The 20,908-nt window shown below is 38.0% G+C and overlaps 1 protein-coding gene across 1 annotated transcript in view; it reads right to left on the bottom strand.

Moving 5' to 3' along the window:
• MACO1 (macoilin 1) overlaps positions 1–20,908 on the bottom strand; it is a 52,897-nt gene that overhangs the window by 16,057 nt on the left and 15,932 nt on the right. Inside the window, exons 3-6 of the mRNA XM_037881653.2 lie at positions 18,759–18,885; positions 16,305–16,428; positions 12,788–12,966; positions 9,196–9,694 (exon numbers count right to left, since the gene is read on the bottom strand). Coding sequence (XP_037737581.1) covers positions 9,196–9,694; positions 12,788–12,966; positions 16,305–16,428; positions 18,759–18,885 — 929 coding nt within the window. The remainder of the gene's footprint in view (positions 1–9,195; positions 9,695–12,787; positions 12,967–16,304; positions 16,429–18,758; positions 18,886–20,908) is intronic.

Raw genomic sequence — 20,908 nt, 5'->3', positions numbered from 1 at the left:
CCACCATCTGAGATTCAAACATTTTAACAACTAAGTCCTGTAAATTCCATGTAAGCCAATTAGATTATTAAACCCATTTTACAGTTGGAAAGTTGAAGCACAAATGGTTCAGTGACTTGCCAGACACAGCACATTGAGCCTATGGTATTGTCAGGAATAGAATCTGGGAGTCCTTAACTCTCAGTTCCTGCTCTAACTGAGAGACTTAAAATGCTTCTGAAAAACTTCATCATTATGTGTTTTTAATGTAATGGATTGCCATGTAATGGAAACCTCCAAGCACAAATTAGGAATTCCAGAAAGTTATGGAGAGTATTCATGCATGAGACAGAATTATTAGTATTGAAAACACTACTATGACCAAAGCGTCCAAAGGTCATGGCCACAGACTTGAAAGATGGTAGATAAAAATCAGTAGTGCAGGAACCTGGAATGGTTAGAACAAAACAGTATAAAGAGGAACGCAAGCTTCTTTAAAGTCAATGGCTGATAAAATCCCAGGGGAATGCATCAATTACAAAAGAATTGACTGAAAAACTATTTTAAAAAATAATCTGGGCAACATTTTAAAAACCAGATTACAACTATCCCCTTTCATTATACTGTATTTTATTGTAACCTCAGCTCTAGGTTTAAGCACTATTAATGCAATTTACAGAGAAAATAAAAACTTGCTATAGCAGTCACAATAGCATCTAAAATGTACAATTAAAAATCTCATTATAATGGAAAGTTAATGTCTTGTCACAATGTGAGAAAACCAACATACTAAGAAACCTGGATACCACATTTCCTGAAATATTAAACCCAACATCAGCACAAAAGAAAAACGGTTTCATTTCAAACCCTCCCCCCGCCCCCATGTCTTGTTTTCCCTAGCATCAACTGAGGGCCCATCCATCTTACAAAGTCTAATCAAACAAACATTTCTAGCTTAGACATTTTCTCATGTAGAGAGCCAGTATATAAAGTTCTTCCCTATGTACAGGGGGAATAAATGATTTTCAAGGGGAATACAAGATTTTTAAAATTCTCCCTCTCCCCAAAACAAAAACACATTATCAAGGTAAACCAGGGCAATAGCAGAGAGGTATTTTTGCTGTTAGAAGTTAGAGACAGGCTTGTGCTCTGTCTCTATGCCCCACAGTACTTTGTACAATTGTTGCAATGATGAATGACCCAATCAGACAGCATTATTTTTTCCACTACACTAGTTTCTGCTTAGGTCCCCTGCACGTTTTTTCCCTACTGTGTTTTCCCAGTAAACCAAGAAACCAACAAGGAAAAAAAAAAAGACTTATAGAGCACAATTCCTTTTTTTGCTGTACAAGCAGCAAATCATCTTGAAACATAATTACTTTTAAAATAAGGGCTTAACTGCAGATTGGTTACCACTCTGGGTTCCTTGTCTGAGGCCTGATCCTGCAAGATACAATTTCTTGATCCCAGATACTAAAAAGTTCATCAGCCCATCACGCCAAGATTGGATGTCTTTCCATACTTATTTCAAATAAAAGAGGATGATCTGAAAAATAACTCTGTTTCAGACAAAGGCTCCTGGATATTTACACCCATTTAGTGCATAAAATCCCTTGTTGCTTAGTTTATTTACTCACTTTACACATTATCAAAATCTCTAAGCACCTGGGCATCTTACACTCATTAACACGATGTAAAAATAAAGTCCCCCCAAAAAACAAAAAACAAAAAACAAAAATAAAAAAATAAAAAAGACTCAGTGACAAACTCTGAAATGCTCTTCTACCTAGTGTTATGAGACTTTTTATTATGTTCCTTTTCTTGCCTAACCTGCCGTCATAAATATTCCCTGCAGTAATGCTATCACTTTAAAACAATCAGTATGATTGCACTAAGTTGAAGTTTCCCCACTACAAGTAATATGCTGTCATAAGTGGTTTCCTTGAGCATTTTCTATATACCAAACAGTTACAGACAGAATTGAGACAGAAACCTTAGTTCTGTTTAGAACAAAAGGTAGAGTCAGAATTGTTCTAAGTGGTCAGCAATTCAAAAGGTTGTGGTGCTGTTTTTGAATAGTCCATGGTTTGGCAGAAGGAGTGTCAAGGAAGTTATATAAAAGGATCCTAGGAATACCTTTAATTAAAAAAAAAACAACACATCTCAGCTCGTGAGCCAGGCTAAGGTATTATGCATAAAATGTAACCCAAAACTGAAATTTGTTACCAAACCATCTTTGGACTGTTCAATGGATTTTTTAATTAAATATTTGAATGTAATATTTATGAACAGATACAAACACATTTTTAACTGTGTTGTATGTTATCCAAAAGGTTGAAATTACTGTCAAGAATCTGTCAGGTTTCTTGATGTGGAACAGTCTACTAGAATTCGTCTTCCTTTCCCAAGTGGTACATGCTAACACCCCCCCGCCCAAAAAGTACAAATATTGTACCTGGGAGAAATATCAGAAAGAAAATCTTAAACTTCATTATGGCTTATTCCCTGCCTAAATCTCTGAGACTGACAAATCCGGAGTAAGTGCAAATGATCAAGTATTCAAAATGTCAGGCAAGAATGACAACACTTCAGCACTAAACTTTGTATTTAATATAAGAAGATGTGGAAAGAAGTTCCCTCATGCCTTCCCATCTACCTACTCCCTCCCACCCCTACTCTTTTCTGCCTCTGTATGAACTCACACAGCTGTCTCCCATTCCCACATTTGTCTTCTCAAAATGTGGAAGAACTCTATTTCTGATCTAACACAGACCATCCCACTACCACTGAACCCATCTTTTCCCCAAACCTACAAAACCTAAAGTCTTTTTGTAAATCTATTTGTTAAATTCAGGTTCCTAGTCTGCAACGGAATCTTCTTCAGGATTTGTCACAACTGAGAATCTGTATTATCAGTAAAAGCGCCACTGCAACACTAGTTGGAGTAAAGGAGGTCATAAAAAAAAAAAAAAGAGCAAGAGGCAAAGATAGCCCTCTTCCTTTACCTATGGCAGGAGTTCTCAAACTGTGGGTCAGGACCCCAAAGTGGCCCAGGACCCCATTTTAATGCGATCGCCAAGGCTGGTGTTGGCCCTGGGCCCCAGCAAGTCTGAAGCCCAAGCTCCCGGGGCTGAAGCCAAAACCTGAGTCCCACCACCCAGGGCTAAGGTTCCGTGCCCCTGCCCAGGGCAGAAGCCCTTGGGCTTCAGCTTTGGCCCCCGCCCGGGGTGGTCGGGTTTAGTCTTCAATCCCTACTGGGATTGTGTTATAAATTTTGTTGTCGGAAGTGGGCCACGGTGCAATGAAGTTTGAGAACTGCGGACCTATAGCATTGTTAGACGTTTTTGACCTATTTTATTTACATGTTAGGACAGTCCACTCCCAAATATAAAAAGACTACAGGACCCAAGTGGGTCAAATCCCATTTTGGGGGGAGAAACTGTGCATATTGCAGTAGCTTGTAAAAATGGAAAGGCAGGAAGGCAATGTTAGGTGGATAAACACAGTTTTAGGCCAATCACAGGATCCAAACCATCCCTCTGGCTACAACATTTGAACATATGGTAGTTGAAAGGAAAGGGTGACACAGCTGTAAACAACTTGCGTGTCAGCCGGCACCTGGCTCCACAAATGCTGCTACCTAACACTTAGACCCCCTTCTTTATGTTGACCCCAACTCTACTCCCAGCTATGAACTCTTCACTTTATTCCAGATCGAATTACCTCCTTCCATTCCCTGATTTCCAATGTATGTTCCCAGAGCTCCTGAGCCGGTTTATTTTTCTTGCCTGCCTTAGTCCTATTATACCTCAGTAGGCTTTGAGGATGTCCCCTACTGTAACTGACGGGATAAAAGCCTTCTGGGGTATGTTAAAGCTACTTCAGACAGACAGGCAGCAGTGTGGAAAAAATAAGCTCAGAGGCTCTGGGGACATTAGTGTGCTATAGAAAATGGGGAAAAAAATCTAGAGCTAAAATACAGGAAAATATATTTACCTTAACACCTTCAAGTTTTGCTCTGAGGGTAACCCCAAGTCTTGTGAGAGCAGGGAGGAAGAAAGGGCATGAGGCATGCCCTGCTCCACAAATATTCCCCTATGTACAAATGTAGCCCAATTACCTGAAGAATTCAAAGATACCCACAAGGATAACTAATGCAAGAGTAAGCTGCTTCTCTGGGTTCAATACTTCATAAGCCAGGAGACAGCACTTCAGTGGATGTCAACACTTTTGTCAAGCTGCACTTTTAGAGGCTCTCTTTTTGCATGCAAATAGCCAGCAGCAAGTTGTGATCATTACAAAGAGGCATCTTGCTGTGGCAAACCCCAGCTTTTCTGGTCCTTTTTGCACTACAGAAGAACGAAAGCTTTAGCTATGATCATGATTTGTACTTGTAACACAGTCCAAATCCATAAAATGGAGGGAAAACTTGCCTGTCCCCTAGAATGGATAGTGAGAGGATACAGGATGCTAAACTAGCTTGCTCTGGTAGCCATTAGGAAATTATCTGAGTCTATGATGTGTAAAGAGGTACCAGATTCTGTCTCTCCATTGGCCTGATTAATAGAACGATGTAAAATGAACAGTTTGGATGAAAGTTGCTACAGAAATACAAAGATTTCAAGTGTTTTTACAAACATAAAACAGGTCTCAACATCCACAAGAGATTGGGAATATCTCCATTTTACTGATGGAGGCAGAGAGAAGTCGGTGTCGCAGACCTGACAGATGCCACTGCCAGGATTAAACCCCCAGAATCCCTCTGCTGTAGCTAGCTGAACCACAACCATTCCCTTTCATTAGCCAAAGAAATGTTAATTGCAACACCTAATGACACATTTTTAAGAAAAGGGAACTATAACTCCTTATCAGAAAAGTACAAGTACTAAAATAGTTAACAGTGAAGACCATCTCTGTAGTTTCATACAATAAGTTTCACATACATAAATTAAAATTGAAAACCTTCTTTATAAGAATAAAATACAACCCCCATTTTTGAAAGATGGCGATTAGGTTCTACATTTCAGTATCGTATTTGAGCTTTGGTTCGCTTATGTACTAAAGTGAACTATTTGAAATCAAGTGGTTTCTTTGGGAACAAGAACTGAAGCGTTAACAAATTAGTTAGTTATTTTTTGTCAGTTTTCAGAGAAGTTAGGGCAAACTGTCTTCACATAAACAAGGAAAGTTTCACTTCTCTTAATGTGACACTTTCAGTTCCATGTCAACATTTGACCTACTTAAACATTATTTTAACTAGATAAAATCTTCCAAATTTATTAACTGCTTTCCCTGCTTCTTTTTATTAACTTAATACACCACAGAACAAAAAAAATGTCCTGCCTTCAGAGAGGGATAACAATATGCATAAAAAAATTAAGCTACTAAAAAAAATTACTTGATATTGCCCTTTTAAATATTGTAGCATACCATGCAATATCAACTTAGAAAAAATATTATAGAGCATGTGGTTTTACTCTGAAAAGTAAATCTAAAAATGGCATTTTAGGGATTCATATTTATTGTATCTGAAGAACCAGCAATAATCTTGTTTCAACAGCCACCATAAGGGGAACTTTAACTACATCTAAGACGGCTCATTTAGTTTAGGGTCATATTTGTGAACAAAAAAAGAACACAACTTGGCTTGGAGATCCTAGAGTGAGTTTGAATGTTATGAAAAGCATCTTTTTATTTGAAAACAGAACAGATTTGATCAGCAATCACCGAGACAAACATGGAACCTCACACTGCGTTTTTTTATAGTTGCTTTTTAGACTAGAGTCACAATTTAACCACACAAGTTAGAAGTTCAGTAATTAATGCCACTTAAAGTGGAGAAAACAATGAATAAATGCTTAACAACATAGGAACAAGGGCAGTGACAAGTGAAAATAAACAGCTTGAGTTTAATTTAAATTAAACTCTATCCCTCCACATGGAAAATTTTTTCAAAAAACAAATTTTTTTTGTATGTATCTAAAGACACACATTAGTCAGAGACCCAATGTAAACTAGGAGTTACACTGATAGTCTAAACAGAAGCAATAACTGATGCATTGTTCCAGTTATTTACATTGGTAATAATAATATCTAGCAGCAGCAAACAGAAAATTAGTATTTTAAAATCTCAATGTAATCACAATGACAACTTGACGCAAACTAACATCTGTGGCCCAGTATATAAGAATCTCAACATATATTTAAACACATTAAAATATTTTGTATCTTAAATCTGGTCCCTCATGGACACATACAGAATAAAAATATTTTCATACACAGGCTGGCAGGCCATACTATAATGTGGAGAATTGGTACCGCTCTTCTCTTTTCTTGGTCCCTATGATCAGCTCATTGGTAAATAGTGGAATTGTGACTAGAGCCAGGCAACATTTTTTCAGCAAATAATAAATTTACCCCCCTCCCCCCAAAAAAGGGGGGCATTTTTGTGGCACTGAAATTATTTCAAATTTGGGTTGAATTTTTGCCAACCTCTCTCTCCCAGCAAACAACAATTTCAGAAGCGTCAAAGTGAAATGTTTCAAAAGAGTTCAAATCAACATTTGAAATGTTTCATTTGACCCTAGCAAATTTTTTTCAGTGTTTTTGTTTCAGAAAAAAAAAAAAGATAAAGAAAATTATTCACTCAGCTTTAATTGTGACATTAGGGACACTGACCAGCTCTCTTCTTTTCCTCAGCGAGCAGAAGAGTTATCTGATCTTTGTCTGGACTATATAGGCACAACTTCTACTGATGGCATTGCCATCTGCATCCCATTAACACAGGGCTGAATTTGGTTCCCAAGTAAGTTTAAGCAAGCCAGAAGCTAGCTAATTCATGCAGTTATTCTGCAGATGCTATAAGTGAGAATTGATCTGAATATTTCAAGTAGAGAAATGAGAAGAAGCCATATGAATCGGCAGAAGGTATGCCAATTAGTGGATATAATCATTATCAAAAGTGAAAAGGGTATTTTCATAGAAGTAATTGTATCCACATACTGTGAATCTTCAGAGACAAACTAGAGTCAAAATTCCAATTACCTAAAGGTTCCTGCAGGGAAAGTGTGAGCCTGACTTGCCAATTAAATTACCCAACAAGGACTTGCTGAAGTTAGACCAATGAGCATGCAACACTACAGAAAAGAAAAAGGAGATGCTAACAGTGAGATGGGGTGGGGGGAGGAAGAGAGAGGCAAGGGAGAAGGCATAAAGGTGCTACAGACTTATTCTAACAGGTCCCTATCCCTGTTCCATCCCAATTACATGCTGTTTTCTTTTCTTCAGATGGATCTGCAGTGGCACACAGAGTTCACACAAAGAACTTTGATTTTCTATTTGCTAACAAGGCAGCAACAATAAGATATTTAGATGGATTTTCCACAGAAGCTACACAGAGGGTCTTCTGGTACTAATCCTTTACCACAGAGCATTCAGTGTCTGAAGAGGAGTCACTTACTACTCTTTTGCCTACTACATGCTACCAAATTTGCTGCTCTCTGCTTGTTTTGGCTTAATTACAACTGACAGTTATTCTAGGCCTCAGTGCTTACACATAATATGTAAAGGGCTTGCAGCAGGTGTTATCTTTACATTAGGTTTTGGTCTTTTTTGATTATTTTTTTAAGGGGAAGAAGGTCTTTGTTGTTCAATACCAGGATATCACTTTTTACAGATCAACAGCAAACATGGCCTTCTTGCTGTTTTTTTCCCTAGAAGTGTTCTGATAAACAGTGCAACAGAAGTAATTGATATGTCTGCAAATATAGCAACAACATGACTCAGCTATGGTTGATATCAAATAGGCAGTGTGTGTAGCAATGGGACCCAACTGCAGCAGTTCACATTTTTTAACATTTACTTTTTCCATTATATTTTACAGCAGCGATTCCTGAACTGCGCTCCATGGATTACCAGTGGTTTGCAAGACACTTGTGGTCTTTCCTTGTTCCAGCTGTTAAATAGCATTAAAAATTAAAAATACATTAAAATGCTCTCCTAATATTACTTTTCCATGTTGACACCTGCCAGAGAGATGTTATCTGACTGCAAATCGGAGGTAAGAAACACAAATGAACAGACTATCCATGACACAATTACTGTATTAAAATATACTTCATGCTATGAAAGTTGGAGAACCCCTGCAGTATGGTTAGACTTAGTTATTTCCCCAGACTGTTAGTCAGGGGGTGGAAAAAAGACACATCAGTGAAAACATACATACAGGCAAAATACAACTTCAGTTCTGTTATTAGCTTGTATCACTGTGTAGTAAAATAGAATCTTTGATCAAAGACAGCATTATGCCATTTACCATGCACATTCTTGAAAGGTACACAGAGGTACTCCAGTAGAAAATACCACCACCAGGCTGCACAATGTTCACTGCTGAAGAGCTGTTTTTCCCCTTTGGGGCAGGAATTTGAGAGGTTCACGTTCATTTTTTATGAGAAGTTTGCAACTTCCCATTTCTACCCCAACTAACAGCACTGTACGTACCCAACAGCTTTCCATCTTTATTTAACTCTCAGATTAGCAACCATAAAGACATGTGACTTTTCAAATCATTATAGTCCATAAGACAGTGAAATTAAATTTCTGTGTACTATATCCAGACCGACAAGGTAAAACAGACTTGCAGGTGGAGTGTGAATATATTCCTTTGATAACGTAGCTGCTCATGAATATATTCCTTTGATAATGTAGCAGCTCATGACTTGCATTCAGTCCTGTGAACTGAAGATTTTTTATAGCAAGCATTTCCAACATTAGACTTTCAAGTACCATGCCACCCTTTCTGCACTGGAGAAGTAAAAGACATATAGGGCAGAACTTGATTAAAAGCGTTCAATGAATTTGTAATGTGACTTTGTACTTCTATAGTGCCTTTAATCAAAGGATTGGTAAAACACTTTATTATGCCTCACAACAACCCTGTGAGGTAGGTGAGTATACCCATTTTACAGATGGATAAACTGAGGCATGGCACGGTAAAGTGATTTGCTTACGCTCACATAGGAAATCAATAGCAGAGTAAGCAACAGAAACAAGATACCCACCTCCCAGTCCATTTGTCTAATCACTAGGCCATGCGGCCTTTCTAACAAAGCCATAAATTGATTTGTTAATGGTTTCCTAAAAAGGGATTTCTAATCTACTGAAAAAGAAGCATGATGAAAGAAAGAGGTTGTTAGGCAATGAACATATCAAACTTACCTTACCAGTGCATCTGGTTTGCTTAGCTGGTTATTAGGAATACAGTTTTCCATTAAGTCCTTGTGTGTGCTTGGGCTCTTGCTAGTGCATTTCTGTTTTTTCTCATTTTTAGTAGATGAGGAAGGGATGCTCCCATTAGTTGCACTGTGACTGCGAGGTGAGGAGTTCACAACTCCACTGGCATTTTTGTAATTTTTGGATGAGGCAGTGCATGAGTCCTCTTTTAAGAGATTTTCTGTACTTCCAACAAGATCATTATTTAATCTTTTACTATTGATATGGTTTTCCATATATTCAATTTCTTGTATTTTAGAGTCTACTGGTTGTAAAATATTGTTATTTATTCCAAGGTTGTGTTTCTTGGCATCCTTGTCCTTTTCTTTCCCCTTTTCTCTATATTCTAGCTCTGGCAATGTTGTGGATAATTTTTTATTGGCTGGAATGCCTCCATTGTGTTGCAAAAGTACTGAGGAATCCATATCAGATAATCCTTTGGCTGCTGCAATAGCAAGAAACTGAGATTATTAAATCAATCTGTTCTGTGGCTTTAATAAACTGTGTATCTATTTTTTAAATAAATAAATCATTAAGTAAATGGCAATCCTTTTTAGTGACAACCACCATCAAGGTTATATTTAGGAAAAAACATATCAAATACACGTAGATATTTAAAAAACTAATTTTAACAAACTCGTTAATTTTTGGGTACAGACATAATTCTATAAGAGCAAGTTCAGTTGTAGATACTTACTCTAAAGGGTAAAGAATAAATACTACTAACTGACCAAATTACAAAAATTGCTACTAAATTGATGAAAATTTAGAGACAATTAACTTAAAATCTAATCAATTTTAAAAGACCTGTGCTATCTAAAACTACTTTTAATTCCTCTGCCTCAAGTCCCCTCTAACCCCTGCCATTTTGTGTGGTTTTACAACATTTTTAAAGTATTTCTCTCCTTTGTTACTGAGTGCAAGACCTCAACAGGGGAAACTGTGAAACTGGCTACACACAAAGTGCTGTCAAAGGCAGAAAGATCCACCCCCGCAATTTTACTTGTTACTAGTAATGATGCCAGGTAAAAAAAGTCAGACAGGAGTCTGAAAGTTCATAGACTTGTTTTTTTAAAAAGAGGACAAGATTTTATCTTTATCTGGAGAAAAGGGGGATTTTACCAACATATCTTAATTAAGAATATGAAATGACTACAGATCTCCAGAGGTTTAAGATGAATGTTCACATCCAAGTCTAACATTCCCAGTAAGTATACTGGTCTAATTGATCTCCATTTTATTACAGCAGTTAGACAGCCCAGGAAGTGTATTTCAGCATGATAGTTATTCCCGGTGGTTAGAAACTCTGTTCTGCTTCATACCCAATACTATCAACAGAGTCAGGCAATGGATACTCACTAATGTAATACACCTTTTGTACATGAAGCTTTTAGACCAATATACAAAACAAAAAGGTGAAACTTCATATGGAGGCTTTTCTAAAAAAAAGATGTGTTATAAAATTGGTTTTTCCATTTTGTAAAATTAGTTTCACACTGTTTTTGGTAAAGGTTAGGGCCCTACCAAATTCATGGCCATGAAAAGCACATCAGGGACCGTGAAATCTGACCTTCTGTGTACTTTTACACTATACTATACAGATTTACAGGGGGACACCAGTGTTTCTTAAAACTGGGGGTTCTGACCCAAAAGGGAATTGCAGGGGGGTTGCAAGGATATATTGGGGGGGGTCACAATATTGCCACCCTTACTTCTGCACTGCCTTCAGAGCTGGGTGGCTGGAGAGTGCTCCCAGCTCTGAAGGCAGCGCCCCGCTAGCAGCAGTGCGGAAGTAAGGGTGGCAATACCATACCATGCCATCCTTACTTCTGCGCTGCTGCTGGCCGCAGCTTTGCCTTCAGAGCTGGGATCCCGGCCAGCAGCCGTCACTCTCCAGTTGTCCAGCTCTGAAGGCAGCACCACCGTCAGCAGCAGTGCAGAAGTAAGGGTAGAGGTACCGCAACCCCCCCTACAATAACCTTCTGACCCCTCCACAACTTCTTTTTGGGTCAAGACCCTTACAATTACAACACTGTGAAATTTCAGATTTAAATAGCTGAAATCATAAAAATTTATGATTTTTAAAATCCTATGACCATGAAATTGACCAAAATGGACCATGAATTTGGTACATTTCACCTGCTGTTTTGTCATGAACATTTATGTTTAAAAACATAATAAAAAAGTAACTAACTGTTGCCATTGTAAAGTTATTCTAAGCAAGCTAATCAGAGAGGAAAGGCCAAGTTTTAAACTTCTACATTTATCAGAACAGAAAAGACCAGATATATGAGAAATATTATTTAACTATTTCTAAAACTGAGACCCCCTTTTTCCTCTACAAGGCAATGATGCAAGTGTTTTCAATAAACACAGAAAGACTTTGCTAGTTCTTATTAATGTCTGAGAGACCTGTTTAAAAAAAAACCAAGTCTCTTTGGGGAAATAGCAAGTAAATTAAAAAAACAAGGATAATTGTCACAAAATGTACTTTATTTCACCTTTTTTCAATTGTAATTAATAGTTCTTCATATTGTACTAGTATTTGTATTATAGTCTCTTTGGTAAAAATAATGAAATCTGAGTAATACACTCACTACAGCATATTGTTATTAAATCTGAAGTGGGAAGAGTCTGGGATTTTTGGTGTTAATTATAGAAACGATGTGGATTAGTGAAGGTCTGCTTTAGCATGCACAATGGAATAGAAAGAAAGCCTTAGACATGAGGAGCCTGGTATAAGGCTTAAGGCCCAAACTAAAATCAGGCCCTGCTCAAACAAAGCAGAGTCAGCAAGAATCAGGCTATGAGCAAAAGTCAGGCCCTGTTACAAAACAAATGCCGGCTTGCAGGTTCACTGTCTGGTATATAAACTTGGCAAGAACATGCTGGTGTTGCAAAAACACAGATACTCATAACAGGTACTAGGCATTATGTATTCATGTAAGCAGATCCAGAAGGGTAATACCAGAACACGCTGATACAAAGTTATGGTATAAACACACTCCCCAAAGATGATACAGGGACACACTGATCCCTCCTAAAGATAAGATCAGGAAAACAGGGTAATGGATGGAGATGTTTTGATCGAACAAGCAGGTGCAAGCTATAGGGTGGTAACTAACCACGTCAGAGGGGTAATACATAACTTGTTTGTATCAGTGTATAAAAGAGGAATAAGCAGGACAAGTGTCCTTTTCTGGCCCTGGGGTGGGGGGCGGAGGGAAGGAACAGAAAGTCCCACCACTCACTGAGCTGATCCATTGTCACAGGCATACCTGTATCAAGTGTACCTGTAGCACACACAGGGGACTAATACTGTGCTTTGTTGGCAATAAACCTGGCCAAGTGCCTTCCCCACTAAACTGAGTCTGTGGTCTTCTTGGGAAGTTTGATCGAAGTCTGCTGTACCAGCTATCTGGCTGAGCCAGTGCAACATACAGAGAGCACACACGCGCAGCCAACAACTGACAACACACAGTATTTCTTTTAATTACTGATGGTGGCAGCAAAATACTATGTAGTCAGTATAACCTACCTTCCTCTGCCTCTCTCTCTTGCCTTTGTAGCATCTGTTGCTCTGGGGGGAGAGCTTGCTGGAGAAGCTGCATGTAAAATTCATTCTCTTTCTGCACTTCTTTTTGTTTTCTTAATCGCATTTTGTAGCTGACATAACTTTTGAAGCCAAAGCCCAAAGTCACAACAGGATAGCCAATACTAGAAAGAAGACCATATTACCAAGTTAATAAGATGGACAGCATGCTATAAATATATCTGGTTATAAAAGACATGGTCTACAGTGGTAAAAGGTCTTTTGTCATACTGATATTCATCATTAAAGATGTAGCGACTTATTTATTTTGGTAAGCAAAGGCAGCTTTTAACTGTCAGACTGGGCAACATACATCACTTAAGGAGATAACAGAGACAACATGGTCTATAGAATTGAGCCTGGGGCTATGAGCCAGGAACTTCAGATTTCTAAACCTAGCTCTCCACTTACTTTATATATGGGCTTTGGCAAATTATTTCACGCTTCAGTGCACACATCAGTAAAATGGGGATACTACTACTTACATATCCTTGGGGGTAAAGCCTGTAAGACCTAAATATTGTTATTAGCTAACAGGAATTTGAGCAATACAGAATGCTAGCAGATCATGCCATTAATTGTGCTAACAAGCACACTTAACCTGTGGGAAACTGTCCCTTGATAAGAGTATGTCAAATGTGTTTATTTTAATTTGAGAATGGAAAGAAGTCTCATCCACTAGCAAAAAAAGAAACCTGCTAGCAAATAAAACCATATTAAATTGATTTAGGCTAATAATCTGCCAAACAGAGGTCTTGAAGAACGCGTAGAGGCATGCCCGTATCTATAGCTCTGCTTCCAGAAAGTATAACTCTGCTGATCAAGGCTGATAAACTAGATTCATGCAAGTTTTTATATTTATAGGATTTACAATATTTGTTTTAGGCTTCCGATCAGTTTATTTATCCCAATATAAGTACTTAACAGACCCTAAAATACAGCTACCAGCAATGATATGGCACTGATGACTTTCTAGGATTAAACATACATTCACTAGGAACTCAGCTTTTTACATGCTTCAGGTGTCCTAGATCAGAAACAAATTCAGTTGCAGCAGGTAACTGTTAACCATTATACAATATTTTTATTTTCTGTTTAGTAATGACACACTATGTAAATAAATTTGAGTTGCAAACATACTGCCAGATGCAAAGATTATTTGCATAAATATCTGATGTTATCTTTGCTAATGTTTCTTTTGTGACACTGTAAAGCTACCTGTAGCTACAGTTCTAAAACTCTGATGACATGCTGGAATGTTTTAATCCAATTTACAAGGCAAAAAAACCTCTCAAGAGCTTCTGTAACCCAGGAGTGGTGGAAGCTCCCTAAAAGTGTGTGCGCATGGGGAGAGGGGGGGCCACCAGCACCTGAATCATGGCCCCCACCCCCATGCTGCCCCTTCCTCCCGAGGCCCTGCCCCCTGCTCGCTCCTCTCTGCCCCCTAACACCTGTTGCTCGCCCTTATGGCTGGCAAAAAGTGATGGGACCATGGGCCCCTTGTTCCAGCATCCCTGAAATTTATTGCAGAGTGTGGACAATATATAGTTAGGGCTTGTCTTCATGGGGACACTCAGGAAAATTAATCCAAATTAACTAAAGGTGTGAATTTAAAGTAGATTAAACTGCATTAAATCTGTGTGTGGAAACTCATTCTGAATTAAAGGGGCCTTAATTTGGTTTAATTTAAATTTACTTCCTTGTTCCTGGAAGAAGCTGAAGACCTTATTTGTGCACAAAGATACTTCAGGATATTCACAAAGGGAAAAATGTATTAATTAACCAAGTAACACCAATAAACTTTTGCCCACATCAAGCTAAAATTTCTGTACAAATTTTTCCAATATGCTCTTTCTGTAAATATGTATATTGTATGTGTCAAATATAAAGGGAAGGGTAACCACCTTTCTGTATACAGTGCTATAAAATCCCTCCTGGCCAGAAGCAAAACCCTTTCACCTGTAAAGGGTTAAGAAGCTAAGATAACCTTGCTGGCACCTGACCCAAAATGACGAATGAGGGGACAAGATACTTTCAAATCTGAAGCGGGGGAGGGAACAAAGGGTTTGTCTGTCTGTGTGATGCTTTTGCCAGGAACAGATCAGGAATGCAGCCTTACAACTCCTGTTAAGTTAGTAAGTAATCTAGCTAGAAATGCGTTAGATTTCCTTTTGTTTAATGGCTGGTAAAATAAGATGTGTGGGATGGAATGTATATTCCTGTTTTTGTGTCTTTTTGTAACTTAAGGTTTTGCCTAGAGGGATTCACTATGTTTTGAATCGGATTACCCTGTAAGGTATTTACCATCCTGATTTTACAGAGGTGATTCTTTTACCTTTTCTTTAATTAAAATTCTTCTTTTAAGAACCTGATTGATTTGTCATTGTTCTTAAGATCCAAGGGTTTGGGTCTGTGCTCACCTGTACAAATTGGTGAGGATTCGTATCAAGCCTTCCCCAGGAAAGGGGGTGTAGGGCTTCGGGGGATATTTTCAGGGAAGACATCTCCAAGTGGGCTCTTTCCCAGGTCTTTGTTTAAAACGCTTGGTGGTGACAGCTTACGGTTCAAGGACAAGGCAAAGTTTGTACATTGGGGAAGTTTTTAACCTAAGCTGGTAAGAATAAGCTTAGGGGGTCTTTCATGTAGGTCCCCACATCTGTACCCTAGAGTTCAGAGTGGGGAAGGAACCTTAACAGTATGTTTATGAAAAAGTTTCAAGAAATGGTATAGATCTCTTTGTAATATTGTAATTCTCTCCATCTCACAAGCAAACTGTCTCCAAATGTGTTTGTTGCATCTGGATAAAGTTTCATCTCACTTTATGTCTAAAATATTTAATGACAGTTAATGGTGATAAATTTTACCATGAATTTGTACGATGGCACCAAGTTTACTACTAAGAGAAGGATCTTCTTCTGCTGTCTCCCCTCCCTTTCTTCTCTCACCTGAGCACACCTACTGGATTGGGCCACATCGACAAGTTAGACAGCCAAATGCCTACCTTGCCCTGGTTCAGGCACTACACTGCGGCTTAGGCATCCTGATGCTTGGAGAGGGGCTGCAGTGCACATACTGAGAGAAGGAAACCGTCAGTTGCCTAGGGAGCTTTCACTGGAAAAAAATTAGGTGCTGAGCAAGTTTAGGTGCCTACAAGGTTGAGTGGCAGCTGAGCAGGGTCTTTGTGAATCCCAGTGGGACCTGATTCTGAGATTCAGGTGCCGAAAGTGACAGTTAGGTGTCTAAGTCCTAGAGTGAATCCAGTCCTCTGTTTATTTCCTGCATCTGCTTATTCTCTATTTTTATTGCCTTTTATGTCATCTGTACTTCATCTCTGTGTCGTTAATGTGCTTGATAGTTTTTTCCTCTTGATGGTAATTTTGGCTGTAACATTTAGCTAGTTTTATTAATATTGTGCAGTTATATAAAAATTCATTACAAATAAGAGAAGGGAAGGAACACTTACCAGTGTGCAGCAAAAGGACGACAAAGGTCTACATGAAAGTTTTTGAGATCTTTAAATCTAATTGCTGCTTCAATATAAACAAAAAGTATCCACAGCGATACTGTTGGCAAACACACACCCCTCTCTATGGAGAAAAGAGGAATGCAAGCATCAGCAATACATTAAAGACAGCCAGTACTTTTAAGTTTTTCTTTTAGAAGATTCAAACAAAAGGAAGTTAGTCAAGCCAGATGTAAATATGGAATTAAATAAAGACTAGCTCTTGCAAAACAAAAAACTAAAAAGATGTTTTAATTAAGATTTTAGCTCTAAAGCTCTGCTTTATCATCTAGACTCAAATGTTAGGTATCTCAGAAAAATAAAACAGAAAGACATATCTGATGAGATACCTTTGCCCAAACCCCTACAATATGAGTGAGCCCAAATGAGAAACACTGCAGAACTTTGGGGCCATGTTATACTTTATGATCTTCGTATCAAGGTTATTAAATTAGACTGAATACCCATTTAGGTACCTCTTAGTACCTGATGTAAATATGGCTAAAATAATACATGTGAGCAAATTTGGTCGCTGAGAAGACATGAGTGGGTAAGCAGAACACTGGTTACCCAATAGACCAAGCTGCTTCCCCAAATGCAGGCAGCAGTTTCCTTGACTCACATTTTAGACTGGCTGAGCATTTGGGAGCCCATGATGACTTTTTTCTGCACTACTCTCACATTTTACTCTTTCATTAGTGCAATTAGGAGTCATACAAAGTGAGGGAGATAACTTTCCTTGGCCAGAAGAAAACAGAATTTGCCACTTGTAAATGTTATTAATCTGATATATAGCGATTATACTATAGGCCAATTTAAATTGTAATCTGTTACCTTAAATACGCTTTGTTCTTTGTCAACCATCCATATTATCCAGCAGTAGTTTACTACACAGCTTTCCATCTACATGGATGCAACTTTAGAGCATGGATTCTCAACCTGGAGGTCATGAACTTCCAGGGGAGTTGTCACCATCCCCCCTGCCCACAACTGCTAAATGGGAAGAGAGTTCCAGCTAGATTTCCACAGGGAAGAGCCACTACTTTAGGGTTATCCAGACATGCTGAATACAGCAATATTTGATGGACAGTCTGACTCAGCAATCACCAGTAAGAATTTGGATTTAACCACAGAACCGCTATTGACTTTGCAAGTGTTTTATGAATTAATTCCATGCAACTCTTGGAACATTTTAAATGATCTCAATAGGGAAAGCTCACGCTATCCTTTAAGTTACTGCTTTAGGGTTCCCAAGTCTACTGGCAGAGGCAACCATCTTCCTGAAAAGGGACATCATTTAACGAGAAAAACTTTGGGCAATCATTTTAAATATTTTTTAAATCCTAGAGTTATTTTAGGATTGTTTAAAACATAATTAAAAATGGGCAGCAACTGGTTCTCAGTTTCTTCCACTGGGCTCCCACATGCTATTATTACAAATGATTAAAATTGTTGGCAAGATGCTGCCTCCACCGGTGGGCTGAGAAATGATCACTGCAGTGTTGCTAACTCTTGTGATTTTCTGACATCTTGTGCTATTTGGTGTTTTTCTTAAAGCCCCAGCTTTTTGAGGTACTGTATGTAATTAGGTGAGAATCTCCTCTTTCATTAAAAAAAGTTTCTAGCCCTCATGGTTGTAGAGAAAATTTTGAAAACTTTAGAGTGCACCCTAAAGGCTTAGAAGCCAAATAAATCCCCCCAAAATGTATTTTTAAAATATTCAGAGGATTTTTAAACCAATCATGATTTTTTGCAGTCTGACTCTTTTTTAATCGCTTGGAGTCAGCAACACTGCCCTTGCAATAAAAATAGTTATTGTGACAAGTGCTTTAACCTGCAAATATCCATGATGCTAGCTAAAGTAATCTTTTAAATAAAAAGGTACACAGCATGTTCTGGTAAGCATTTTATTTTTACCAGTGAAGGGGGGGAAACAACCAACATTTGCTTCATCATTAATCTCTCAGTTAAACAGCTCTAATCCAAATAGCAAGAACAGTGCTAGTATTGTTTCACTAAACTCCAGTTTGTTTGTTTTTTATTAGTGCTCCAAATTTCTTGAGTTAAAACAGTTATGCAGCAAGGTCAGGCATTCAGAGCTAGCTTTTGCTGTTCTGGGGACTCCTCTAGATACACTTTTCATGCCACTAGTTAAGGTGTCTTACTATTTACAAAAAAAAGTGCATACAAAGAAATCTCAAACACAAGTCACTGGGTTAAGGTTATTTTGAAACTAAATTAATTCATTCCCATAAAAAAGGGACACAAAACAGATCTGTGAAATAAATGGAAGGCACAACTCTAGCTGAAAAAATAAGTTTAATAAATCACAGAAACTATATTTCTGAATTTTGCAATGCAATGGTAAGATTTATATTTAACTAATAAGTTGTAACTAAAAGAATGTTGACCTACCTGTGTGCCAGACATACTGTACCCATACATACGTGCTGGCAGCAAAAAATAGCCATTGTATTGGTATGAAGAGCAGACATATTATATTTGATGTGAATGCTACACAAACAAAAAATACTGAAAAGGCCTGAGAAAAGGGAAAAAAGAAAGCATCTTAATGGTTCAATTATAATCCAGAGAAAACTACTGCTTTATATGCTAAATATGAAGTACAGCGTAGATGACATCCGGGTTATTTCAACATTAAAAGGTTACTACTATTTATAACGTGGGACAGAGCAATCTGATTGGCTAATGAAGGTTCTAACTGATAAATTTATGTGACAAACAGCACACAACTCAGAACTGTGTACGTCCGATCCACTCTGCCAGCAGGTCTTCAAACAAAATCAGTGTGTGTGAACACAGCTGCAAGTAGGACTTCAACTGTGCTGTTGACAGGCCTTGGCTTTACTATATTATCCTCTTGATGTCAACAGTGCCATTTTGTGATACCACACTTACAAAAAAGGATTAGGTATGTAAACGGATGAGAACATCCAGATTATATTAATGGGATAAAAATATATAAGGATATAAATCTTGATGCTTCAGCATATAAGCTAAATCACTGACAGCAATTCTGAAAAAACTTTCCTTGTTTCCACTGCTAGATAGGACACTGGCCTAGATGGACCACTAGTCTAATATGGTATGATGCTTCCCAGGTTCTGGAGCTCAGAATTGAGAGATCATTCCTATTCTGAGGTGCTGGAGACACTTGGCTTTTGACTTCATGCCTCATTATAGTTGAGGTGTGCAGTTATTTGACTACAACTGAAAGGCCAGCAAGATTTTGTTTCTCACATGAACCAGCAAAAACCCTTGTTAGCACTTTGGGAAATAAAAATGTTAAAGCCATTAAGTGATTTATAAATACCAAATTATAATTTAAAGGAATATATTCTCTTCCCATGGGCATAACTGCCCCTTTAACAGGTGCTGTGGGCATTTAAAAAGGTGAAATATACTCCTAAGGTTTTTGAGATAAAGATTAACCAGTGTTGAGTAACAATTTGCATTAAAAGAATAGTTTTCAGCTACTTTTAAAATATATAATCCTCAGTAAAAAAACCCACCAACCTTTATAACTTTTGTTCACATAAAAACAAATTATACTTTATAATTATTTCCCTTACTTTCAACTATGAGTTAATATTAGTGGATGGCTATTACTTATTTTTAATAATTGTGATTAAAATCCTACATATTGTTATCCTTTTCCTGTTAGGGAAGGTCAAGTAAAGTAAAATGTGGATTTTGAGCCAATTTAACTTAAAGGGACAGTGTCAAGTTAGGAGCCATGACTGGGATTTCCCAGGGAGTTAGAGCCCAAATTTCATTGGAATTCATTAGAGCTGGGCACTTAACTCCCTAAGGCATCTTGTAAAACCCTAGCCCATATTTTTAAACACCACGTTCCTTACACATGTAAGGAACATCACAGATTATTTAAACACAGAATTTAGATTTCACTATTTATTTTCAATTTTTAAAGGGCTGCCAGTTTCCTATAACAAAGGAATCAACTTGAGGCATTGCAGCACAATTACAAGGCCTGCGACTTTTCAAGTAGTGGATAGGGAGGAGAGAGACAGACAGACAGACACACACAGAAAGTACAAAACAAAAGACTAGCCACACATTCAATCTAAATATCATTTTAACACAAAGCTAACTTTCAATCTACTACCAGGACCTAAAAGCTATTCCCAATAGACTGAGCTTCTTAAAAGACAAGAGGATAACAACAGTTTATTTTTTTGGTACTTACATGGCCCCATTGCCATGGTACCGGAGGGCCTCACCATCTTTATAATGCATTTATACTCGCAACACCCCTGTGTGGTAGGAAAGCACTATTATTCCCATTGTACCGATGGGAAACTGAGGCACAGAGAGGCTAAATGATTTGCCCAAGGCAAAATACAAAGTCTGTGGCAAAGAAGGAACTTGAACCCAGGTCTCTGAAGTCTTATGCTAGTGCCCTCCCTGCTAGACCACTGTTTCTCTCAAGAGCAATGATCAGTAAACACATGCTGAGTTGGTTGTATGAGGGTTCATGGAACTTTTCCATTGCTATGAGACCTAGAACTCCTCCACTGTTACAG

The sequence above is a fragment of the Chelonia mydas genome, chromosome 19 (assembly GCF_015237465.2).
Source record: "Chelonia mydas isolate rCheMyd1 chromosome 19, rCheMyd1.pri.v2, whole genome shotgun sequence".
NCBI lineage: Eukaryota > Metazoa > Chordata > Testudines > Cheloniidae > Chelonia > Chelonia mydas.
The sequence above is the reverse complement of the archived record's forward strand: the minus strand, read 5'-3'. Positions and strand labels throughout refer to the sequence as shown.